Here is a 23,704-nt window from a genome sequence, read left to right on the forward strand (position 1 = left end):
CATGACCTCTTAAGGCTGAATCTCACATATTAATGATCCATGGCATGACAAAACGTTACCTTTTTATTTGTTCCAGAATGATTGCCCTTTGATTTTTTTTTTTTTTTAAGATTTTATTTATTTATTTGAGAGAGAGAGAATGAGGGAGACAGCACATGAGAGGCGGGAGGGTCAGAGGGAGAAGCAGACTCCCTGCCGAGCAGGGAGCCCGATGTGGGACTCGATCCAGGGACTCCAGGATCATGACCTGAGCCGAAGGCAGTCGCTTAACCAACTGAGCCACCCAGGCGCCCGCCCTTTGATTTTTAATACATGTCTTTTTGTTCTTGTATTAAAGGACAAGTTAAAGGAGTATCGACACTGTCAGTTTAACTCTGGAGAATTAATATGATCTTCTTTAGCTTTCTTAATATCTAAGCTGAAGGTAGCTGCTTTGAACTTCCAAGGTTGCCTTTGAGGAGCTACCCCTCAGTGGAACATCCTGCCTTCCTTTAGGACAGTAGTTGGCCAGAAAATCCCTGTGGATCTGTGACTATTCAGAACTGCTAGACTGAAATGCCATTTCAAAAACTACAGCTCTTCCGCTAAACAATTTTTCTAGGAACATTGCCATATCACTAGCTACTTGGCTTTGCCAAAAAGCAATACTCCTCCAATGGTCCTGGCTCTGGGAATGATACCAAATGATGGTTCAAGCTGGGGATAGGTAGTAAATCAGCAGTAAAAGCTGAAAAATACCCCGGCTCTTAATACCTTTTCTCTTTTTTCCAGATGACTGGCCTATCTCTCTCACCTTCTGCTTCTATTCATGAAAGACCTCCTTTCTCGCCTTCATTCGTGGTTTGATAGTCGTATTTTTATTTTACATGGCCTTCCTCAATTGTGAGAGATAAATTCACACCTTTCAAAGCTAATGCAACCCAATTTCCATGTGACTCGTAAGAAATCTAGTCTTTCTTTAGCACTCACGTGCAATTGTGTGATGCCTGATAGATGAGGATTGTTTGTTGAGTGAGAACTGGTCTGAACAAAGTGTCAGACAGAGGATGGGAGCCAAGAGAGGGTTTCAAAGCAGCAGCAGAAGGTAGCTTCACCAAATATCCACTCTGGTTGAAGGCTGCCTTCTGGTCTCGGGTTCCAGCCTTTCCGGAATCTGAGGCAGTGAGCTGTTTTAAGTTCTTTGGGTCAGAAAAACCTACATTTGTGGCCTGCCTTTGGAAATGTATCAAAAAAAAAAGAACCTATCCTTGGAGATAACATCTATGAGGTATTTTTTGGATGTGGAAATTTAAGTCATCTGCTTCTATTTTGCATTTCTTTAAAAAGTTTTATTTAGCTGGCTAAAATTCTTTCTTTTAAATTCTTTTTTCCTTTTTTGGTGAATCATTGTCTTCCCTCTTCCCTTTCTTCTTCCCTTTCTCTTTCCTTTCTTCCCTTTTTCCTTTCTCCCTCACTTCAAATTTATTTGCCTAGGGTAGAGTATATTGTATATATACAGACTTAATGGCTGTCCCTAGTAAGCTTTGGGCTTACTGTTGGGCTATTAGTTCCTCATTTATATGCAGTGTCAGAGACTCAGAAGTATGCTATTTCCCTTTCAAGAAAACTCATATTTAAGAACTGACCCTTCATCTTTTTGCTTCAGGTATTATGCCTTGGTATTCTTTAATATATTTTTGGATATTTGACTTAAAAAGAAGCAGCTAGCCTTGTCTATTGTGTTTTCCACTGTACCCTAGCACCTTGAACAATGACTGATAAATACTAGGATCTCTCTCCCTCTCTCTTTCTATGTATCTTTTCATAATGATCCTAATGTCAAACAAACAAATCATAGAGAAAAGAAGAGCTGTATGTTGAAGAGTATTCTGTTGGTCTGGCCAGGATTGAGTTTTGAGTCTTTTGGTCAGAGAATGCTTATCCAGAAGGTGGTCAACTTCTGAGTTCAACTCAGCTTTGTGTCTCCTTGACCTTGGAAATGTTTTCCTATGTTTTCCCTCTTGGAATTTCATTCAATATTCTATCTCTGTTTCTACTTTAGAAAACATGCCATGTGAATAATGATGCCTCGGGCAAAGAAATTACTCTAGCAGTACAATTTAAACTCAGGACAAATCCTGCCCTCACTTGCATTTGCAGTTTGCAATGCAGTCAGTAAGAATTGGGCCCACACATGAACTGACAGAATCAGGGCTCCAAGGTTAGCAATTATTAAAGTTTAAAAGTCCATTAATTCATTTTCAAAATATTTTATTCAGTTGCTTCTGAAGCAGAATTCTGAATTGCCTTCCCTCTAGCTGCTACTATAGTGGTAACCCACTCTGAGGGGAGCTCACAGCTCTAAATGTCCTCATTGTTCAATGTACAAGATGAGAACAAAACCAGACTGTAAAGTTAATCTTACTGCTTTAGTGGAGTAAAAATTAGAAGTCAACGATTCTCCTGCCATCAAAGAGAACTTAAATTAAACAGAATTTTTTTAAGTGGTATTGTGTGAAAATTTTGGAAAATATGATCATGGAGTGAAAAAAAAATGAAAGGGGTGTATAAATAACTGCAAAAGCCTGTAACTTTCCCAAATTAATTTTGGAATCCTAAAATAAAATTTACATGTTTTGGTGTAATTGATAAGGCATCAGAAATGGCCTTTTGCAGTGGAAATAAGCACACAGGGCTTTCTTCTACCCTATAATAGTGAATTAATACAGAATAAATAGGAAAAACTTTACAGAACAATGTGGTAAAATTACAGACTGTAAGTGTTAAAACAGAAATTTTAAAAATGGTTAACAGTGAAAGGTGCCCAAATTTATGTATGTAATAATTTGTTAGCTTATCGTAGTAGCATCTTTTGTAAATTAAATAGGAAACCTCATCACACCCATAAATAAGGAAGGAAAGCAAAAAGAATATTTTTAATAGGTACATGGCACCACACCCTTCCAACATGCAGCAATGAAGGAAATCCAGACCGGCGACCCGTGTCTGGAATATGTACTGAGTGAAACCATCGGGAGGGGGAGGGTTTTTTTTTTTTTAATTCGTTTTTGCAGATAAAAGGGACAGCGATCCTACCTCTTTTGACCATAGATGTTGAAAATGACGAGCGAAGTTTTGGCTTCGTCCCTTGCTTTTTCACCATGAAATAAAAGTCTTAAGCCTGTAGCTCTCCCTGTCCTAAGGGAGTGTGCAAAGGGAGGGAAAATAAGCGGCGTGGGTGAGGGGTGGCGGAGCGGAGCCGAGGAAGAGAGGAGAGGCGCTAGCCAGCCTCCGCCGGGAGGGCGTGGATCCGAGCGCAAGCCAGAACAGGTCCAGCGCTCTCGCGGCCGCGGCCACGGCCAGAGGCGGGAGGGGCCCGGCGGGATCTCAGCCCGCAGACCCGCGTGTGGATCAGCTGCAAGCGGCCGGCAAGAAACTCCCCTGGATCCGCTCGGAGCTGCTGGGCACCGCACGTCCCTCTCCCGCAGCAAGCCTGCTAGGGGGAGAAGTTTCCCTGAGGGAAGGTACGGCACAGATCTAAAGCCAAAGACGGCTCAGGTGTGTCTGGGTGGGGGTTAATTTGCATCTGTTTTGCTAGCCCTAAGGCTTCTCCCAGTTCGCCCCGTAGCCAACTCTTTGGGCGTGATGGAAGGCGGATTAAGGGTTTGCTGCTGGGAGGGGTCAACTCAGTGTGGATAGGAAATGGTGCGCAATCAGGGCTCCATCCTCGCCTAAAGCCCTAACCCGGGAAGAGACACCCCCTTTCCCAGCCCCGCCCCCTGGTGGCTGAGGGTGGATTCAAACACAGCTCCGTGTCAGTCGGACAGAGTGAACCCGCTACACGAATTCTTCAGCTCCCACTTCCTCCGCGTGGTTACGGGTAGGTTAACCCTCTGTCTTTCCTCCAGCCTCCCCCCACCCCCCACTGCCCCCGACCCTCTGGCGAGCATTCCAGACCCTCCTGGAGATTGCAGCCCTCTCTCCAGTAGGGGGTCGGAGGTCTGCCTGGGTTTGGGGTCAGTCCTGGTCGCACTCCTCCCTGCCCCTGACCATCTCTTGTGTCGTAGGGCAATGTTCTCTCCCGCACCCCACCTCGCCCCTATCTTGCTCCCATTCTCAGGGGAGGATTCCAGGTACTGGTTGGGGTTCGGTGTACGCCGCCAGCTTGAAAGGGGAGATCTGTGGACAGCAGGGTTGGAGGGCGGCGTGAAAACGGGAAGGTTAAGGAGTTCCACCGTGGGGGCTAGAGGCCAGGCCGGGGGCGTGGTTGCCATGGCTCCTTGGTAGCCGAGCTGGTGGAGCTAGAGATGCCAGTCACGGATGGTCCCTTCTTCTTTGTGCCTCTCTCTCTTTTTTTTTTTTTTTTGAGTAAGAGTGTGCGTGGGGAGGGAGAAAGTGATTAATTTGGAGAGCAGGGATTGGAGCCTGGAGGCTGGGAGGCTGGGGAACGCTGGCCCCTTGATTCTCACTCCTCTTGCACGCTATGTGAGCCGCACTTTCTCAGTCAGGGGCAGGGCTGAGGAATTCCTGCGAAAACCCAGGGGCCGAAGAAGCCGCTGTCGCGCGGGCCCAGGTACCCACGCCCGGAGCCGCGCCTTGGGGCGAGCGCGGGGTGGGTGGTCCGGCTGTCAGCCGGGAAGGCGGGCTGGGGAGCGGGTAGAAGGCGAGCGGCGAAGGGCAGGTGTATAGTGGCACAGCAGGGCGGCGCGGCGGGGAGGGAGCCCCGCGGCTTAGCCTTATGCGAGGGTCGCTGGGGTTCGGCCCCGCCCTTGAGAACCTCGGAGGAGCCTCCAGGCCCCGCAAGTGGCCACCTGGGCACGCGCGTGCGCGACGACGAGCTCTCTGGAACGCCCGTGGGGGCGGGGGGGGCATGTGCGCGTGCGCGCGGAGGTGGGCAACTGGTGAGCCACCTGGGCTCGCGCCAGGCAGAGTCTCTCGAGGCGCCCAGACGGGTTCCAATTCCAGCTCCGGCGTCTCTGTGATGTGTGATTTTGGACGAGCCATTTAACTACTCCGTGCCTCGGTTTCCCCTTTTAAAGAATAGAGATAACATCAATACCTTGCTTATTAGGTTTTTGCAGGACTGTAATGAGATAATCCAAGAAGACAGTTTAGCTTCGTGTTTATGCTTAATAAACACCCTAAGTTAGTTATGGTTGCTGATGGCGTTACTGTTATTACTAATTAATCCTCAATTTAATTAGATATGGGCCATTCTCATTTCTCCGCATCTTTATATAAGGCAAAATACTGTGTTTTCTAATTTTGGAGAGTATCAGTGGATATTAAATATTACTGCCCCGTACAACTCCTACAGAGCCCTGGATAGCAGCAGATTGGAAGATATAAACTGACCAACTGCTGGTCACGTTGGCTTGTCAGTACATTGACGGAGAGAGAAGCTTAGAAAGCTATTTGGGGAAACTCAGTGATAAGGGGGAAAAAGGAGTTTATTCTACAGCTTTGTGTGTAAGACTATTTCCTCTTTCACAGGCTGATGTTGCAGTTGGGTTTGTCTTAATTTCAGTCTCTTGTGATGAACCACCCTATGGCTTTCATAATTTAACTTGGTTCTAGGGCGTAGTGTATAACCCAGCTTTCCATTTTATGGCCTTAAGTGCTGTGGTGGATTTACCTCTAGTAAAGGCCGAGCATAGTGTATAATCATTCCTCCCAAGCTCCTGAATATTGTCAGTGAATAAATGGAGACAAATAGTTATTTCTTGGCAAGTGTGAGTGCTGGCTATGGCAGTTCATTAAAAATCTCTTTCTGGGCGTGTTTTTACCCACATCACTGCAGAAGAGTAGGACTGTGATGATTAATACATGTTTTTTAGATTGTTCTCTGTTGCATCTATACTTATGAGTCCTTTAAAGAAAAGACTGCAGATGTTTATTGCTACCTCATGGTTTTATTATGTGCTCCAACTTACCTGGTGATGAGCAAAAAAACATCCCATGGACCTAATTGTAAGAATGACAGGATTTGATATTGCACTTTAAATTAATTAATCCCATTTACTGGATTGGTTTTAAATACAGTTTAAAAATATCATTTGCTTATTAAAATATAGTTGTGTCCTGGTGGATCCAAAGCAAGTAAAACTGGACATATGTTCCCATCACAAAGTTCCTTAAGACTTTCACAAAATAGACCTGACTTTGGAAAATATTTGCTGGATTAAATATACTTTACTTTTGAAAATTCTGAAGATAGGTTGTTTGACCCAAAATTGCTTTGTTGAAATAATTAGTCTGGTTCATTTTTTTTTAAATGGAGAATTAAATAAGAGTAATGATCAAGACTGATTTATGATTCTGCTAGGTTTTGTTGTTGCTGTTTTTAATTTCATAAAGGAAAATTAAGTAATAGAGGGGGCTGGATGGCATTAGATTTGAAGGAATGAGTGTCAGGAAGCCCTGTGAATATCAATTCAGATAGTAGAGTATTGCTTTAAGTTTGACTTTTGCATGACAACACCCCCTTCTTCACAGTGAATATGTCATCTTTAAAAGGTACCTTGAGGAATTGGTGTGACAGCTTGCCTGAAATTCATGTGATCATTTACATATTGTTTCCCAGGAGCATTGGCATTAAATGTTTCATTTGTTGGAAATTATTTTGCCCTTTGATTTATGACACCCAACAGTGCCATGGTGTCTAATACATTTTAGAAACAAAAATTTAGCTTTTCACTCTTTTGTATTTTCCCCTGAAAATCTAAGCAGTAGTGCACATGGAAAGCTTAAGTTAGGCCAAAGACAAAGGGTGACATAGAAAACCGTGACAGATCTGGAATTTGGGGAGCTAATTGACATGCAAAGGTATAAGCTAGAGGAGGAAGTTGTCTCTATACTAAGGCTGTTTTCAATGATGTGCTGTATTATCTGATTCAATCAGTGTTGCTTGTGATTTTTTTCAAACCGAGACCGAGAATACTATATTTTCAATTATGAACATTTTGATTACAGCTTCATTGTAACTAACTAATTCAGTCTGAAGAGAATGCAATTATTATGGTGATTTACATACAATATGCTAAGTTAACACAGCTAATGAGTGAAAGCATAATATTCTTTCTATTCATTCCTGGAAAAATATTGTGCTAAGCATTCTTTCAAAGAAAAGATTACATTATTAGCCAGCATTTTATGTCTACCTACAGGTAGAATTGGCTTTGAGCCATTTTCTCTGCTATTGAAGTGAAATCTCTCACATTTTGGCGACCATGCCTCTCCCCCTCTTTGGGGTGCGAGGGAAGAATGGAAACAATTCCCAATTTAATTAGATATGGTGCCTTTCTCCTTTCTCCACATCTTTATTGGAGGAAAGATTCTGTATTTTCTAATTTTGGAGGCTGGTTAACACCTTAAACATTACTAATTACTGCAGTTTATTTTTATGTGTGTCGCAATAGTGTAGTTAGTTAATTATAGCCTTCTCATTAGCACCATGTAGAGAATAATGAATTAACACATCCCTTTGATCGAAAGAACATCTAAGTTTATCTTCTGAGAATAAAAGTGTTATTGTGTTACCGAAAGTCACTATAATTTTCCCAAGAAACAAATTGGTTGGAATTCTCTAGCACTGGGATTGGAAGCTTGATGAATGAGTTGGATTGATCACAAACAAGAGGGAGTAGAGCTGTGGTTGCTTGGCAACCTGACATTATTCTGCAATTTCTTCTGGTATATTTATCCAGTAAACTAGAAAATTCTGTTTTGTTAACGAATGTTTTTAGTCAGTGCACAAATAGACCATAACTAATTGAGATTTTATGTATTGTGGATAAAAAATGATCCTGCTTACCTGCCTATTGTGTTTAGATAATAAAAATACAAAGAGAATGCATATTCTGTTTTCAATTTTTAAAATTTTCTGTGAAAAAAATGTTATTTTCATTTCATAATAGCTTGTTCCTACCAAGAGGTTACAATTTGTTTATCTCTTTGGAAATCAAATTGGTAGGAATATGTATGTGTTTATGTGTATATTTATACATAATAAGAATCAGAGAGTTTGAACTGAGATGAATTCTTCAAAAATTGTGGTTTGATGGTTGAACTGACAATTTAGGTAAATTTAAGAAGGCATAAATATCCAATCCAAATGATGCTGGCAGATGATGGAATAATATATGTATTAAATATGGCAACTGTATAAATGTACGCTCTTCTTTAAACAGGGTTTCTTTTCCTGGTGGTTTTAATTGTTCTCCCTTCTGACGTTTGGGTGCATCTCATTTTCCCCATAGTTGCAAAGTAGGAGCTAAGCAAAACCATCAGCTGCCCATCTTCTAATCCAACTCTCCTTAACTCCAGGGACTACAGCGTACCACTTTCCCATTCAGCCTGTGAATTTTAGTGCGCATCAAAATTCCCTTCTCATATCTTTTTTTAATTTTTTTAAATTTTTTTTTTTTAAAGATTTTATTTATTTTTCAACAGAGAGAGACAGTGAGAGAGGGAACACAAGCAGGGGGAGTGGAAGAGGGAGAAGCAGGCTTCCCACTGAGCAGGGAGCCCGATGTGGGACTCGATCCCAGGACCCTGGGATCATGACTTGAGCTGAAGGCAGACGCTTAACGACTGAGCCACCCAGGTGCCCTCCCTTCTCATATCTTCACATTCTTGAGCACACGTTCCATTTTATGCATCTCATAAACCTTATATTGTCTGGCACCGTGAGAAGCAAACTGGTGCACTAGCTAGAGTAATCAGGCTGCCTGGGTTCCAAATCAAAGTCCGCTAACTCCTTGGTGTGTGACCTTGGCTAAGTCATTTTAATCTAACACTGATTTCTTCTATGGAGTGGAAGTTAATATCCATGCCCAGCTTGTGTGCATTATTGTGAACATTATAGGGAACAATCTTTATAGACAGCTTAGTAGAACTTACTAAGCACTCAATTAATTCTGGCTTTTAATTATAATAATTATCCATCTATTCCACATTCAGTGTATGAATGGATAGAGAGATGTGCTTCTGCATATGTGTGTGTGTGTGTATCCCTTTGCATGTGAATAAGTGTGAACCGTCATCATGGCACAATCAAATGGAAAATTGTTGATACGTACGTCAGTTATGCACGCATATAGTAGTAGCGATTGTTCAACGTATTTGAAAGATCCCAAGAGTACTGGTTCTCAGTTTGAACTGAAAGGAGAATCACCTGTAGAGCTTTTTAAAAACTACCAACACAGATGAATTCCATCACAATCCCTTGGGGATGGTAACTAAGACTTGTGGATTTTTGAAAGCTTCTGGTGAGAGTAATGTACCTGGAGGGTTGAGTACCACCGACTTAGATTGGGGTAGATGTTCTTGAAGATCATGTTGGCCTGACGCATTGATTTGCAGTTACCTCGGTGTCATGAAACGTGGTTGGAAAAGAAAGAAAAAAAAAGCTTTGGCAAACCTCTGAGGTTTTTCTTACTAATTCCTTTGGTTTAAACAGCATTTTATTCTCTGAAGAGCTCAAATGCACTTTTCATTTACTGTGTATTATTTCATTTCTCAGCCAAATGTCTCTATGAAGATGGTAGGAAAGAAGTCATTATCTTGATTTTGCAGATGAACGGAATGAGCCATACTGAAATTAAGTGATTTGATTAGATTCATACATTTAGAACAGACCCAGATACCAAGATTCCTGTGACTTTGAGTCTGAATGTTTCTCTCTTTTGCCTTGAGATTTCAAGTGAGATAGAGAGAGAATTATTTTTTTAGGACTAAATAGTTGTGTAAGAAAAAGTTGTATAGATGTGAATTTCCACCTTTCTTGTAAGTATGCATTGCAACAAAAAGCAGAACTTTTTTTTTTTTTTCCTGAAGAAGAGGCACTATAGTCTATTTAGGATCCAAACTAATGTCCTTTGGACTGAACCTAGCCTACATATGTGTTTTATTTGGCCCAAGGAGTGTTTAAGAAGTATTTCAGCCAACATTTAAAACCCAGGGACTTTACATAAAAATTCATACTTCTGACTTATCTTTAAAAACTTGATGTCCTCACAGTATTGAACCTGAGTGTCCTGAGAGTGCCATTGGCTGGAAGTGGGTAGCGTGTCCCCTTGACAGTTTTAAAGGACCCAGAGTTTTGTGTTTTCTCTGAGTAAGACTTGGTCTCCTTTTGCTTTTACTTTTATTTTTTCTTATGTATAAGCATAATCAAAGAGGCAATTGAAGGGAGTTTCAAGAAGGGACCACATCTTTTTGGACAGGCTTGAGGGAAACCAACAAGGGCTGCCAAAGAGCCATTATTGCCCCTCATCCAGTGGGACAGTGCCAAGAGAAGTTACTAAGGAGGTGAGAGCAGTAGGCCTGGGAAAGGCTGGCAGCCAGGACCTGTAAAGAAACAGCCACAGTCAAGTGGCAGATGCAGACCACCTGCTCCTTCCTCCGAGTGGCCAAACTTGACCAGGAGTCAGATGGCAGGGGAACCTGGTTGAAGTGGTCTGCGGAGATGGTTTCCTCTGCACAGAGTAGGATGGAAGAAGGTGGAGAACGGATTGGAACCTGAGGTTAATGGAGAATATCCAGCATACCTTAAGCCTTAAAATTTATGGAACGCAGGTAATGGGGAAGGAGGAAGTCTGAATTGCCAAAAGTAGAACAAAATGGAAAATCATTAAATATGTGTTCAGGGCCATCTTCCTCTACTTTCCTTTGTCATTCTGTGCCCTTCGTTCATTGCCCTAGATGGGCATGCTCCCATTCAGAGGTGGGTTTCTGCTGCAGTCTCCAAACTTCCAGACAGTTCTGTCCATTCTCCTGTATAATCTCCTCTTTCCAAGATGAGAGCTGAGACAGCAGAGAGACTGATGCAAAAGGCATATTATAGCTTCTATGGTAAAAGGTTTGCATTTTTAGCAGAGGTTCTTCCCTAACAAAAGCTTTTGCTGCAAGTGGTAAATCTGATGCTAAGGATTGCAGGTGTTAATGCCTGTGAAGTGGAGATACCCTCAAATAACAGTCTGACAGCTTAAAGTCACTGTAATCTGGACATTTGAATCTCCGGAGGGGTATCCCTCTTCTTTGGCATAGTGGTATCGGGGTGAAGAGGATGAAGCAATAATCAGGGATGCATTGGTAGCATACTGATATGAGGCATTTGTGTTCCCTGGGGCTAAGGGATGTAATTCACAATGTAATGGAAGGCAAGTAGGTAAGAAAAATGTGGTGATTTTTGATCATTTGATGCAGTTGGAGTTGATTGTGAATTCAGTTCGTTACTGCGTCAAAGACCTTTGCTAAAGAATGTAAAGTGACAGAATATCAGCTAATTATGGGATGTTTTGTGTACTGATGTGTTCAAAGGAAACAACACATCTCATGCAAAATTTCAAGGGAAGACCTTTTCTGACACACTCAACAATACATTTCCATCCATTCAGAAGATTACTTTTGAAGATTTCTATTGAAAAATTATAATGTCTTCCAATATTTAGACACTTTCAGCATTTTAGAGATTTTTTTTCCTTATCATCTTGCTTGACTTTTACAGTTACATGATGAACAAAAAGGGACAAGTTGTTAGCCCATTTTATAGATGAAAAAACAAGCAGGGTCTGATAACTGGTTAGGCAGTGTTTGTGAAACCAGAATTAAGGCTCAGATATCCTGATTTGTGATCCAGTTCATAGCCCACACTACTGCTTTTAGATGTTCTTATTCACTTATTTTTGAGATTTATTTATTTATTTGAGAGAGAGAAAGCAGATGGGGGGAGGAGTAGAGAGAGAGAGTCCCAAAGTGACTCCCTGCTAAGCACGGAGCCCAGAATGGGGCTCGATCTTACGACCCTGAGATCATAACCTGAGCCAAAACTAAGAGTCAGTTGCCTAACTGACTGCACCACCCAGGCGCCCCTAGATTTTATTTGAAACAAAAGAGAAATGTGTTATAGCTGATGAATTAAAAAAAAAAAAAATTAGAGTTAATGTATAAACTGAAGGATGTAATGAGTCTAGGGGAAATATTGAAAACATTACCAGTTATATTTCCAAGGCTGAATGTAGCCCTGCCCAAAGATAAGGAAATTTGATTTTCCATAGCTTCTTTAATTCTATGATATATTGATTGACTGATTGATTGATTGATTGATCGTAGGTCCTATGAGATACTGACAAGTCATTTAAAAAGCTTTTTTTTTTTTTTTAAAGATTTTATTTATTTATTTGACAGAGAGAGACCAGCGAGAGAGGGAACATAAGCAGGGGGAGGGGGAGAGGGAGAAGCAGACTCCCCGCAGAGCAGGGAGCCCGATGTGGGGCTCAATCCCAGGACCCTGGGATCATGACCTGAGCCGAAGGCAGACGCTTAACGACTGAGCCACCCAGGCGCCCCATTTAAAAAGCTTTTATTGAATAATTGTTTTATACTAGAGACAGGACTAAGGCTGTGCCAGGCTGATGCTTAAATAGCTACCACTTACTGCATGTTTATGATAATATTTTGCATTCTCTGCATCAGTGATTTGTGTAAAGTACTATTATTATAATACCAATTTTAAGCTGGATGACATAGACCTAGTGGGCTTTTTTCCCAAGGTCATCCTGTATGGCTTAGAAGTGGCAGAGCCAGGACTCACCGGGACTCAAACTCCTAAGTATCTGAGTCCCAGCCCCAAGCCCGTAACTGCCACCCTGTGTTCCCTTTGAGTCTCTCATACACCTTCTGCACCCTGTGTCAGTTCAGGGTGCTATAACAAAGTACCATAGCAGAGTGGCTTATAAACAACAGAAATTTATTTCCTATAGTTCTGGAGACTGGAAGTCTGAGATCAGGGTGCCAGCATGGTCTTCTTGTGAGGACCTTCTTCCGGGCTGACTTCTCTTTGTATCTGCCCAACAAGAATGGCAGGAACACAAGAGAGCTCTCTGGGGTCTCTTTTATCAGGGAATTAATCCCACTCATGAGGGCTTCACCTCATGAACTAATTACCTACCAGAGGCCATAGTTCCAAATATTATCACATTGGAATTTGGGTCTCAATGTATGAATTTTGGGGGAAGCTCAAACATTTAGTCCTTTGCATGTCCTTTCTCTTCTCTCTTGGACTCCATTCCCCAGGTGTGCAGTGTCCATCGGTGCCCTCCTGAGGAGCAGGATTCTCTCACTATAGTCTTCATCAAGAGCTAGCACCCGTCTCTGTTGTTTATCCAAATTTACCTGTTCTGTGTTACACTATCTCAGTTAAACAAGTGGAAAAATAGATACAAAGGATTCCTCTTAAGGTATTACCCGAAAATGCATACTTATCCCAGGAATGGCAGCATTTAAAAAGACTATTTAAAAGCTTTAATGCAAATAATTAATTGTGAGGGACTTCCATGTGGGAGATACATTGGGAGAGGAGGACATTTGTGTTCTCTCCAAAATTTTGTCATGAAAGCATTTGATGCCTGATTTTTTCTATAACAGTCCCTGGACACCAGTATATGTAAAATTCAACCTTTACCCTCCCCAAAGCGTTTGCTTGCCCTTATTACCATTTCTTATTTCTTGGCAGAAATGTTTCTGTTGCTCTGTCATATCAATATGCATGGATTTCCCTCACGTCTGGATGTTATATATAACCAATTGCATTACACGGTTGGCATTTCCACAAAGGTGTGAGTATCTGCCACTCCAGATTAATATAGAAATAGTTGGCAATGGCAGATGTCATATACCAGCCTGACTGTTCTTGAAAATGACACCTATCATCATGATGGCACTATCTTTATTAACAGCTGTCAATTAAGATAAGGCTTTGAAGGAAAAAAAAATTCAGTGCTATTCTAGGCATGGTCAATATATTTGGGATTTTGAGAGGTAGTTGGTGTTTTGGTTTGGAGTGTTTAGAAGCAAATGCTATTATTATCTTTTAATGTGCAAGATATAAGTAGCATTCTCAGATGCTGAGGAATTCCAACTCCTTTTTCTATAATAGAGGCAAAAATGTTTGCTTTCTGCTTTGGCTAGACAGCCAGTCCCATTTCTTTGGACTTGATGGAATGGATTTGCTGTAGGACTTTTGTCTGACCCACGTCTCCTTCTCTAGAGCACAGTACTTGGCGGCTTCTCAAGAAATACATCTGTTTTTGTGTTATAAATCCAGAGACTTTCTAAACTTGTTCTGTAAAATGCATCTGATGACTTAATGGAGAATTAATTTATTAGATTAAAATATTTAAGGCATTGGACAATGGCAAGAAATTGAAAACATTGCCCACAGTGGTAAGCAAACAAACAAAAATAATAACAATTTTAACATCTATAGAGTACATCAGAATGAATAATAGACTCTTTGGATTATTTACTATTGTTCACTAATTTGAGATGTATACTATTTTCCATAAAGGAGATCTGAGTGAATGAATAAAAATAGAAAGCCCAAATAAAGATGTTTAAGTTTGACCTTGATTCCATTTTGCTTTGTAATCTCTAGCAATTAATTCTCAGTGGGGCTAGATTTCAAAGGGTCTCAACAGACCACTTTTCCATGTATAGAAGCTTCTGCATGAAATTGATTTGGGCTGAATTTTTCACACAGTTGACTTGCTTGAAATAATACTAAAGGACCACCATTGAGCAATTTGGATACAACTAATGTGTGCTTTTGTGAATCAGGTTCAAATAAACTGGATTTGACCTTAACCACTAACCCCTCAAAAAAGGGCTGGCAGTCATCACAGTGAATGCCATCCAATTATGTATAAAAATTGATATGAGTCCTCTCTTCCTGTGGAGATGGCAGCCATCACCTACTTGGCATCATGGCTACTCTCAGACCTCTGATGAAGCCCAAGATCATTTCTGATTGGCTCAGGTCCTTGGATTGAGCCCCGAGTCAGGCTCCCTGCTCAGTGGGGAGGGGAGTATGCTTCTCTCTTTCTCTCTCCCTCTACCCCCTGCTCGTTCTCTCTCTCTCTCTTTTTCTCTCTACCTCTCAATTAAATAAATAAAATCTTTTAAAAAATAAAAATAAGAAATAAAAAAGGACCAAGAAATTCATCCAGCACCCGTCAGACCGATATGTCAAAATTAAAAGCGACTGGTGGAAGCCCAAAGACACTGACAATAGGGTGCGCAGAAGATTCAAGGGCCAGATCTTGATGCCCAGCATTGGTTATGGGAGCAACAAGAAAACAAAGCATGTGCTGCCCAGTGGCTTCTGGAAGTTCCTAGTCCACAATGCCAAGGAGCTTGAAGGGCTGCTGAGGTGCAACAGATCCTACCGTGCAGAGATTGCTCACAATGTCTCCTCCAAGAACCACAGACCCATTGTGGAAAGAGCAGCCCAGCTGGCCAACGGAGTCACCAATCCCAATGCCAGGCTGTGCAGCAAAGAAAATGAATAGTTGGATAGTTTATGTGCACATTGTAGTTGTGTTAATAAAATCAGAAAACTAAAAAAAAAAAAAAAAAAAAAAGTGATAGGAGTTGTTTGAATTGGAAATTGACCTCTATACCCAAAACCTGCTTTTGAAAACTTGGTTACTACCTCTGTTTTCCTGTTTCACTAGCTGTAAACTGAGGATAGAAACAGTTACCACTGCTTCCCAGTGGCAGCTGGAGGATTAATGAGCTAATATTTGTAAAGTGCTTTGAAGACAAAAGTGCCAGCTATTATTATTACTAATAAACCATTTTTCTCCAGTGTAATGTTGGACAGCGGCCATTAAAAACTCATTACTGTATTTAACAGTAAAACAATCTGCTACAGCCTTGTATTTACTGCCTCAATTAAGCATGCATTCCACTTCCTTTGCCCCTCGAAATTCAGAGCTGATGAGGAGGGACAAAAAGGTGTGTGTCATCATTTCCCAAGTTCATTTAAATAATGGGGTTAACAGACTGGATGCTTAGAGTGGAGAGTAGTTGGATTGTTTCTACTGAAAACTAGACTGTGTCCTTAATGGGAGGCTAATTTGGCTACACATTTGCTTCTGTGCTCTCTGAAGGGAATGGAATGCCCAGTTCTAGGTTTTTATTCAACTGGATTTACTTCACATCTACTGCTGTTGAAGATTGTATTCCAGTGTCTTGGTGGTTCAGACTGGTTCCGTGAATGACACAGTTTATGTGGGCGGTTGTATGGTGTGTGTGTGCATGGTGGAGCAGGGCTGGGTGTGCTCTATTTAGAACTCATGCCAGACGTGAAGTAGAAAACTGAAGTGATTATTTCAGCCGCTTCCAGTCCACAAATACTAAAAAATAAAACTGGAGGTCTTGAATTCTACAGAGTAGTTCATTAATCTGTAATTGATGTGTTGTATTAAATCCCTTCGATACAAATTTACTTTGATCTACGTGGATGTTCTTAAATACTGCATGATACAGGTAGCATAAGCATTTCTCACCTATTGCCAAAACAATGCTCATTTTCCCCATGCTGTTTTACTACTGCAAATAAGAGTAAAAGATATAAAATGAATCAATGACTGTAATCACAACAAGTATATCTGAAGTCTATTCACTAGCTACCTCCAGTCTCTAAATCCTAAACCAATATCTAAAGGTTGAACAAAAGAGGCCTCATAGCAGCATAAATTCACTGAATTCACTACTAGCATTTTGGTATGGAATAGGATAACCCATAACCAATGCTGGGCATCAAGATCTGGCCCTTGAATCTTCTGCGCACCCTATTCCTTCCTCACTCAGTGACTACTCACTCTTAATTTAGAACCATTCTAATAAGCATAACTCTGTTTTATTTTAGTGGATGACAGAGTATAAACTGCAAGTTAGAACAGATGATGGAAATTTTGCAGATTCGTTCACAGACAAAAGAAATTATAGTTAGCATCTCTTCAGCAAGGGAGGAGAATGGAAAGGCTAGAAAGAGGCAACTCAGAAATCATGATGGCCTTATGAGTGGTCCCTGAGTCATTAAGAAATTATGAAATAGTTTAAACTAAAAAAAAAAAAATCTGACATACCACCTATGTGAGTATAGATCATTAATCTGAAAATCAAGTGAAATCATCTTTCCTAGTGATCTACCTGTTTTAAGAATGTTACATGCAAATACAAAACAGCAATATTAAAATTCCCCAAACCTTTTACAAGATGTCCTTCTAATAGCAATGCACTAATAACTATCCAAGGTACTATTGTTTGCAGATGAGATTTTGCACTGCAAGTGTATCACAGTATATTTTTTTATTACTATCACTTAGGGAGGCCATGCTTTGTAAATACTATCACCATTCCATTGACTTCTGAAATGGAGCTCATGCTATTTTCATCATTTATTTTGTTGAATTGTGCATGGGGAATTCACCATATGGCTTTAAACTGTTTAAGACCTCAGTAGGAATGTGTTTTGCATATCAGATTCTTGGGGGAAATACACAAGTTGCTTATCATTTGGAAGAAAAGTACCTGGAGACTTATGTGTAGCTAAGAGGGGAAATGATGAAAAATTAGTTTTAATTGTGACTATGTAGCAATTTATGTAAAATGTGAAGGGGTACTGTTCGGTTACCTATTGCCACATTACTAACCCATAACTGAAACAACAACCATTTTATGAAATCTCATGCTTTTGTGTGTCAGGGACTCAGGCAGGGCTAAGATGTGTGATTTCTTCTGCCCCACCTGGTGACAGCTGGGGTAACATGGTAGGTTCAGATGGTGGCTGGGTTGGCTAGTGGCCCCAGGATAGCTTCACTTGCATGTCTGGTGCTGTACATGTGCAAGGGGGGGCTGAACTCAGCTGTGCCCCTCTTTGGCCTCTGGCTATTTTCGTGTAGCACATGGTCTCTCCATGTTGGTCAGTGGAGACCTCTCAAGTAGGTCATTGGACTTCTTACATGATGGCTCAGTGGTCCAAGAGTCCAATTTAGAAGATCATCAGTTCTGGTAAAAACTGGGCCTGGGACAGGTTCAGCATCCCTTCCACTCTGGTCCAAACCATAAAACACCAGTCCATATGCAAAGGGAGCACTCATGCAGCTACCCTGCTGTGCTGGAGGGTTCTACCAGACAGGGTAGGAAGAACTTGAAAGACATGCTAATCAAGAGAATTATTATACCCCCCGTGATACCATTTACTCACTCCATGACTGATTACAAAGTGGAAGAAAACTTGGAAGAGGTAGAAGAACCCTGTGCCCCAAAGGGATTCCTTTCCCTTCCTCCTTCCTAGATCTCTTATGCCCAGGAGCACACACGACTTAGAGAAGCTCCGGAGTGTGACAGGAGAGTGAACTTTGGCTAGCTGGAGGCACCCATGTCTGGAGAGGGAGGCTAGAAGTGAGAGGATGGGCAGCTGAGGACACTCAGGCTGAGATGCTTTAGCAGGATGGGCTTTGCTGATGCTCTGTACCTCCCAGCCATTTGCATTTATCCTTACTCTTCCATTTAGCTCGGAAGTGGCTTGGCCTTGGCAGCACTAGGGCTCCCCCAGCGAAACTCAAATGCCTGGAAACATGGAGTTGACCACTCAGATCGCACAGGCACTGGGCTTGAGGAGGGACGGAAAAGAGCCTCTCTGTGTCCTTCTGTTTATCTTTTACAGCCACAAACGAAAAAGGAGGCAGGCTTCTTGCACGGAAATGATAATTGTGCATTTGGCTTCCGTCTTTCTTTACCTGTAACTTTCAGAAACAGGATTGTAACGGAAAGGGGATTCATGGGTGGTGAGTATCAACATCATTCTCGTATCTTCCTGCAGCGCTGTGCGAGCGCAGAGCAAGAAGCAGGTCAAGAATGTACAGCAAGTGAGCTGTCTTGGGCTGTTTCTTTTCTCTTCAAATGCTCCCTGATAATGGATGAAGAATAACCGCCGCCATGTCTAATATGGGTTCAGTTTGTGTTCTCATCGCCTCTACTTCTGTATTTCCTCACACCTTCCCATCATCTTCTTCCTTCTGTGGCATGCTGATTTTTCTCTCAGTGCTTGGGAGCCACGCATACTATCATTCTCATACCTCTGTTACATTATCCCACTCTTCTGATAAACACAGATGTTTTTCTCCTGCAGTCTTGCCAAAAGCACGTTCGGAGTATTGCACTATATTTTTCATATCTCAGAAACTAATTCAGCAGGTAAAATGCAATATATGTAACCCTAAAATGCTCTGTTATGGTGAATTTAATTCTATAATGGTAATGCTGGAAATTGCCTTTAAGTAAGGGACACAAACATATATCATTTAATGGGATTCTTATAAAAATTAGGTGTTAAATAAATGAATACATAAATAAAAACTAGGTGTTTAAGCAAGGTAGGTATTAATCCTATTCAGAGAGGTTAAGGGAACTCCTGGCACCATTTCTGTAAGAGGGGAACTGGAAATCAGATTGTCTGATTTTTGTCTTAAGTCATTTTCACGACAAACCACTTAGCTGTTGATAAAATGTTCCCTTGTTCAGAAAACTTAGTGTTTTCTGGACAGGTTCATTTTTAGATGATACAACCTATAAAGCCGTATTAAAAACTCTTGGGACTGTTGAAACACAAGCAATGCTCGGATTTTTTCCTGTGGTTTCTTTTGTTATAGCAAAATACATTTTTACTACAGCAGAGAGCACCTTCTGGCCGGTCTTGCTTTAGCATTTGTCCATCTTCTGTCCTCTGCATCCTTTCTCTACTCTTCCATGACCACAAAGCCTGCTTCAACTTTCTCTTTGACACACTGAGATTTATTTCTCGTGAGCCATTCTGGATAATTCCATGTTCAGTCTTTTAATCACTAGACCACTGTAACCTTCCCCTCACTGGATTTCTGCCCTTTGTCATCATTCTTCTCCACGAAGGTCTAAATGTCCCTGAGAAAATCCCCTTTCTCGCTTGTCACTTTGACCATGATGTCACTTACTTCCCGAAAATTTCCCCTGGCTCCCCACTGCTTTGCAGGCCAAGTAACTGTCACACTTGGTTTCCACATTCAGCCGGACTCAGCCTTCATTATTTCTTTCTACTTTCCTGTATCCTTAGAGACCCTCTCCTTTTACCCAACAGCTCGCCGTTCCAGCCTTTTTAGAGCTCCTGTCTTCTCAGACACTTTCTTTTTTTAAATTTTTTTTAAAGATTTTATTTAATTTATTTGACAGAGAGAGACATGGCGAGAGAGGGAACACAAGCAGGAGGAGTGGGAGAGGGAGAAGCAGGCTTCCCGCTGAGCAGGGAGCCTGATGCGGGGCTTGATCCCAGGACCCTGGGACCATGACCGGAGCCGAAGGCAGATGCTTAATGACTGAGCCACACAGGCACCCCTCCTGCTGTTCTTTCTTCTTAAAATAACTGGTCACTTGATCATCTATTCTCTAAGACTCCCCCAAATACACCGTCTTCATTATTTTTGTCATAAGGTACTTAACATTTTTAACAGCACATTAAAAGAAAAAAGTTTTGCTTTAAAACTGAGGTTTTATTTCATTACTGTAAATGAAACACCAGTGTAGTGGGAAACAATGAAAGGTAATTACAAATGTTAACACAGTGAAAACAGTCCAAGGTCATTAATGGTAGCTGGTTACAAATTACCCACCTACCTGCCAAATGCTCTGGGTTGAAGTTCTGCTCCCATTCTCCCACTATAAAATAGCAAGATTAGTAAAGTTAAAGTGTCGTTAGTGATATATTAGGACCTACCTGAGACTTCACTTTTTTTTTTTTACAGTCAGAAAGATTGCAAGACAATTCAAAGGGGATATTCGCTCAGGTCATGCCCAAAAGGGCTTCCTAAGATGATCACAGTACTGAGAATAGTGCTCTAGAATATGCAGCCCAGCTCAAGGAGGGTGAAGACATCCCTTAGAAAAATTCATCACACTTCTCTGCCTTTATCTTAGTATGTGCGTGCATTTAATCATGAAATGAAAATTTGTGAAGTTCTTGCTGTATGAAAATCACTATGCTGGATGGATAAACTCCAAGGTGAATTAGACACAGTACCTGGCCTGAAGATGCTTACAGTTACCACCAAATATACACCTATAAAATAGTATTAATATGAACATATATGCATTTTCTGGGGTCCGACACTCCTGAAATGTTGTAAACCTCCAGTCTAATTAAGGATATATACTCAAATAAGAACAATGTAGAGGACCAAAAATGCCCTAGGAGAATGTATAGACAATATATGGTGAGAATAGGAGAGATTATTTCCAGTTTGTGCACTATTAAAAGTGTCAGGGGGCACCTGGGTTGCTCAGTCAGTTAAGCATCTGCCTGCATCAGGCTCCCTGCTCAATGGGGAGTCTGCTTCTCCCTCTCTCTCTGCCCCTCCCCACCACTGTGTGCTCTCTCTCTCAAGTAAATAAATAAAATCTTTTAAAAAATAAGATGAACGTGTCAGAAAAGAGGTAGAATTTGAAAGGCAGGCAAAGAAGAAATTTCATTGCAATTACCATTTCTCTGAAGCAAAATAAATGTGCAAGCCCTACTTAATGAGCAATTAATTTTTAGCAGTATTTATCACACCAGAGTCTAGTGCCATTAGAGAAAACCTTCTTGTGATAAAATGTGATTTGATTACCTTTCTCAAGTTCCAAAAGGCTTTTCCATGTATTATAAAACAGGAGCCCTCCCCAATTTGGCATAGACTTAGAGAAAGCCAAACCTGGGTGGAAGATGGCGAGCCAACCTGAAGCCTATTTGATTGACAAGTCAGGGGGTGTGGATATCCAGAGCCATCATAAGGATGTTTGAGTTCTATGACCTTGGAGGGTGCTTTCCAATTCTGAGATGACCAGGAAATCAGATGTTCCCAGCAGAAAAACACAGTGCCTTCCGTGTTTTCTAGGTGGGTTTTCTTCTCCCCTATGTCTCAGAGTACTGCTGACTCTGTGTTCTGTAGTCCCTTCTAGGACCTGGTTCTCAGTCATAGAAGCTCAGATAATGCAGATAAGGCTATTGTGTATTTAGTTCTCTATACTTAATATGCTTGTGAAATGGGAAGAAGGAAAAAAACAAAGGATAGTAATGATAAGGTCATCAAATACTAAGAGCTGACTGTGAAACACTAGGATTTTCTATATTGTTGTTTATATTTGTGTAATTTTCATATATTTTTCAAGTGAAAGTATTTTGTGCCTTTTTTTTCTTAGAAACACTGAGGTCACATGCTACATTATCAATGTCACTTTGTTTTTTTTTTAATTTTATCTTTTTTATTTATTTAAAAAAAATTAAGTTTTATTTATGTAGATAATATCTACACCCAATGTGGGGCTTGAACTCATAACCCAAGATCAGGAGTTGCATGCTCTTCCAATTGAGCCATCTAGGCGCTCCCTTTTTTTTTTTTTTTTTAATATCACTTTCTTATTGGCCATACTAACACTTACATAATTGACTTGTTGAGTCTTCTGTACATTGCATTTTAATTACATCAGTAATTTCACTTTTTTTTTTTTTGAGATTTTATTTATTTATCGGAGAGAGAGAGAGCACAAGCAGGGGGAGCAGCAGGCAGAGGGAGAAGCAGACATCCCGCTGAGCAGGAAGCCCAATGTGGGACTCGATCCCAGGACCCTGGGATCATGACCTGAGCCGAAGGCAGATGCTTAACCAACTGAGCCATCCAGGCGTCTCCAGTAATTTCACTTTTTTAAAAAAAAGTAGGGAAATGAATATCCACAATATTGATTAGTGATGGATATTCTTGCTTTTGCTAGCACCTTGAATAATGCATCCCTCTTTTTGATTACTGTGGATATTTCATTAATACAGAAAATACAACTTTTTAAAGTTCAAAGGGAAGAAGCACTTGTGTTTAGTAGAGTTGATAAAGCAATAGTGCAGTGATGTGAAATATTCTAGCTTTATCTTCTGAAGTTATTCTTTGCAAATATTAATCATGTGCACCTAATAAGTAACAGTGACAAGGCATAATTTAGAGACTATGAAATTGAGAATTTGAACACACAGCATGTGCAGGCATACACATATGTAGACAGAACTGCTCTTTGGTAAATCTATATAACCTCACTTATGCTGAACTCACTCTCAGGATCTGCTTTCTCATCAAGTATTTATCATCAAAATGAAAACTTCTTAAAATTGTCATGGATTTGCTTATACTACTATATGTTAAGTGTAAAAAGTAACATTTATTTCTTGGCCTCATACTAGGTGACTAATTATAAAACTGTTCTGTGCATTGAAGCACATCTCTCAAAAGCTTTACAATCTGATTTTTGACGAATGATGCAATAGTGAAATTTGAATGATGCCATCTATTGAATGATGCAATAGTGAAATTTACTTGAGGTGACCATTTCATGAATTCAGAATTTTTTTTTACTTTCAGCATTTCTACTCATTATTTATTGGCTGAGTTTCATCAAATTTGTCAACTGCCAGCCTAAAGCTTTGGAAATTGGTATGATGAAAATTCTGAGTGGGAATAAATGTCTTTAGAGATATTTTAAACCCAAGAATGTGGGATCTCAGACCTACCTGTCCAGATATGGCAGAAAATGTAAACAAAAAATGATGTTTAAAAAAATACTACCATATTTTAGAGGAACAGTACTAATCAGATAATATTTAAAAACTCAGGGGCGCCTGGCTGGCTCAGTCAGTGGAGCGTGTGACTCTTGATCTTGGGGTTGTGAGTTCGAGACTCATGTTGGGTGTAGAGATTACTTAAAAATAAAAATTTTTTAAATAAGTAAATACAAACTCATGACTGGTGGTACAATTTTGAATTGAGGTATTATGGGGAAAACATCATTACTGGAGTTTGAAGTTTTGGCTTTTTGATGTTGTTTG

General features: G+C 40.7%; 2 protein-coding genes across 12 annotated transcripts in view; both read left to right on the top strand.

The window, feature by feature from the left end:
- Positions 1–3,219: 3,219 nt before the first annotated feature.
- The window catches only part of CHL1 (cell adhesion molecule L1 like), a 207,054-nt gene continuing 186,569 nt past the window's right edge, over positions 3,220–23,704 (top strand). For 3 of the 11 annotated variants that reach the window (XM_032411791.1, XM_032411784.1, XM_032411785.1), the window contains exon 1: positions 3,621–3,859. The gene's annotated coding sequence lies outside the window, so the exon portion shown is untranslated. Of the gene's footprint in view, positions 3,538–3,618; positions 3,860–4,300; positions 4,553–23,704 lie in introns of those variants that run through there. The other 8 variants (XM_032411788.1, XM_032411795.1, XM_032411787.1 and 5 more) reach the window with 5 other exon arrangements.
- On the top strand, positions 12,299–20,044 carry LOC116636733 (60S ribosomal protein L32-like). Its single transcript, XM_032411798.1, has 2 exons — positions 12,299–14,797; positions 14,969–20,044. The coding sequence occupies exons 1-2, from the start codon at positions 14,745–14,747 to the stop codon at positions 15,327–15,329; spliced, it is 414 nt and encodes a 137-aa protein (XP_032267689.1). The 5' UTR covers positions 12,299–14,744; the 3' UTR covers positions 15,330–20,044.

Source organism: Phoca vitulina, unplaced genomic scaffold, assembly GCF_004348235.1.
Source record: "Phoca vitulina isolate PV1807 unplaced genomic scaffold, GSC_HSeal_1.0 scaffold13, whole genome shotgun sequence".
In the NCBI taxonomy this organism is placed as follows: domain Eukaryota; kingdom Metazoa; phylum Chordata; class Mammalia; order Carnivora; family Phocidae; genus Phoca; species Phoca vitulina.

Coding starts and splice junctions, on each gene's coding strand:
- LOC116636733 (XM_032411798.1), top strand. CDS start 14,745: ATGGCTACTCTCAGACCTCTGATGAAGCCCAAGATCATTTCTGATTGG. Junction 14,798..14,968: donor ATCATTTCTGATTGGCTCAG/GTCCTTGGATTG, acceptor GAAATAAAAAAG/GACCAAGAAATTCATCCAGC.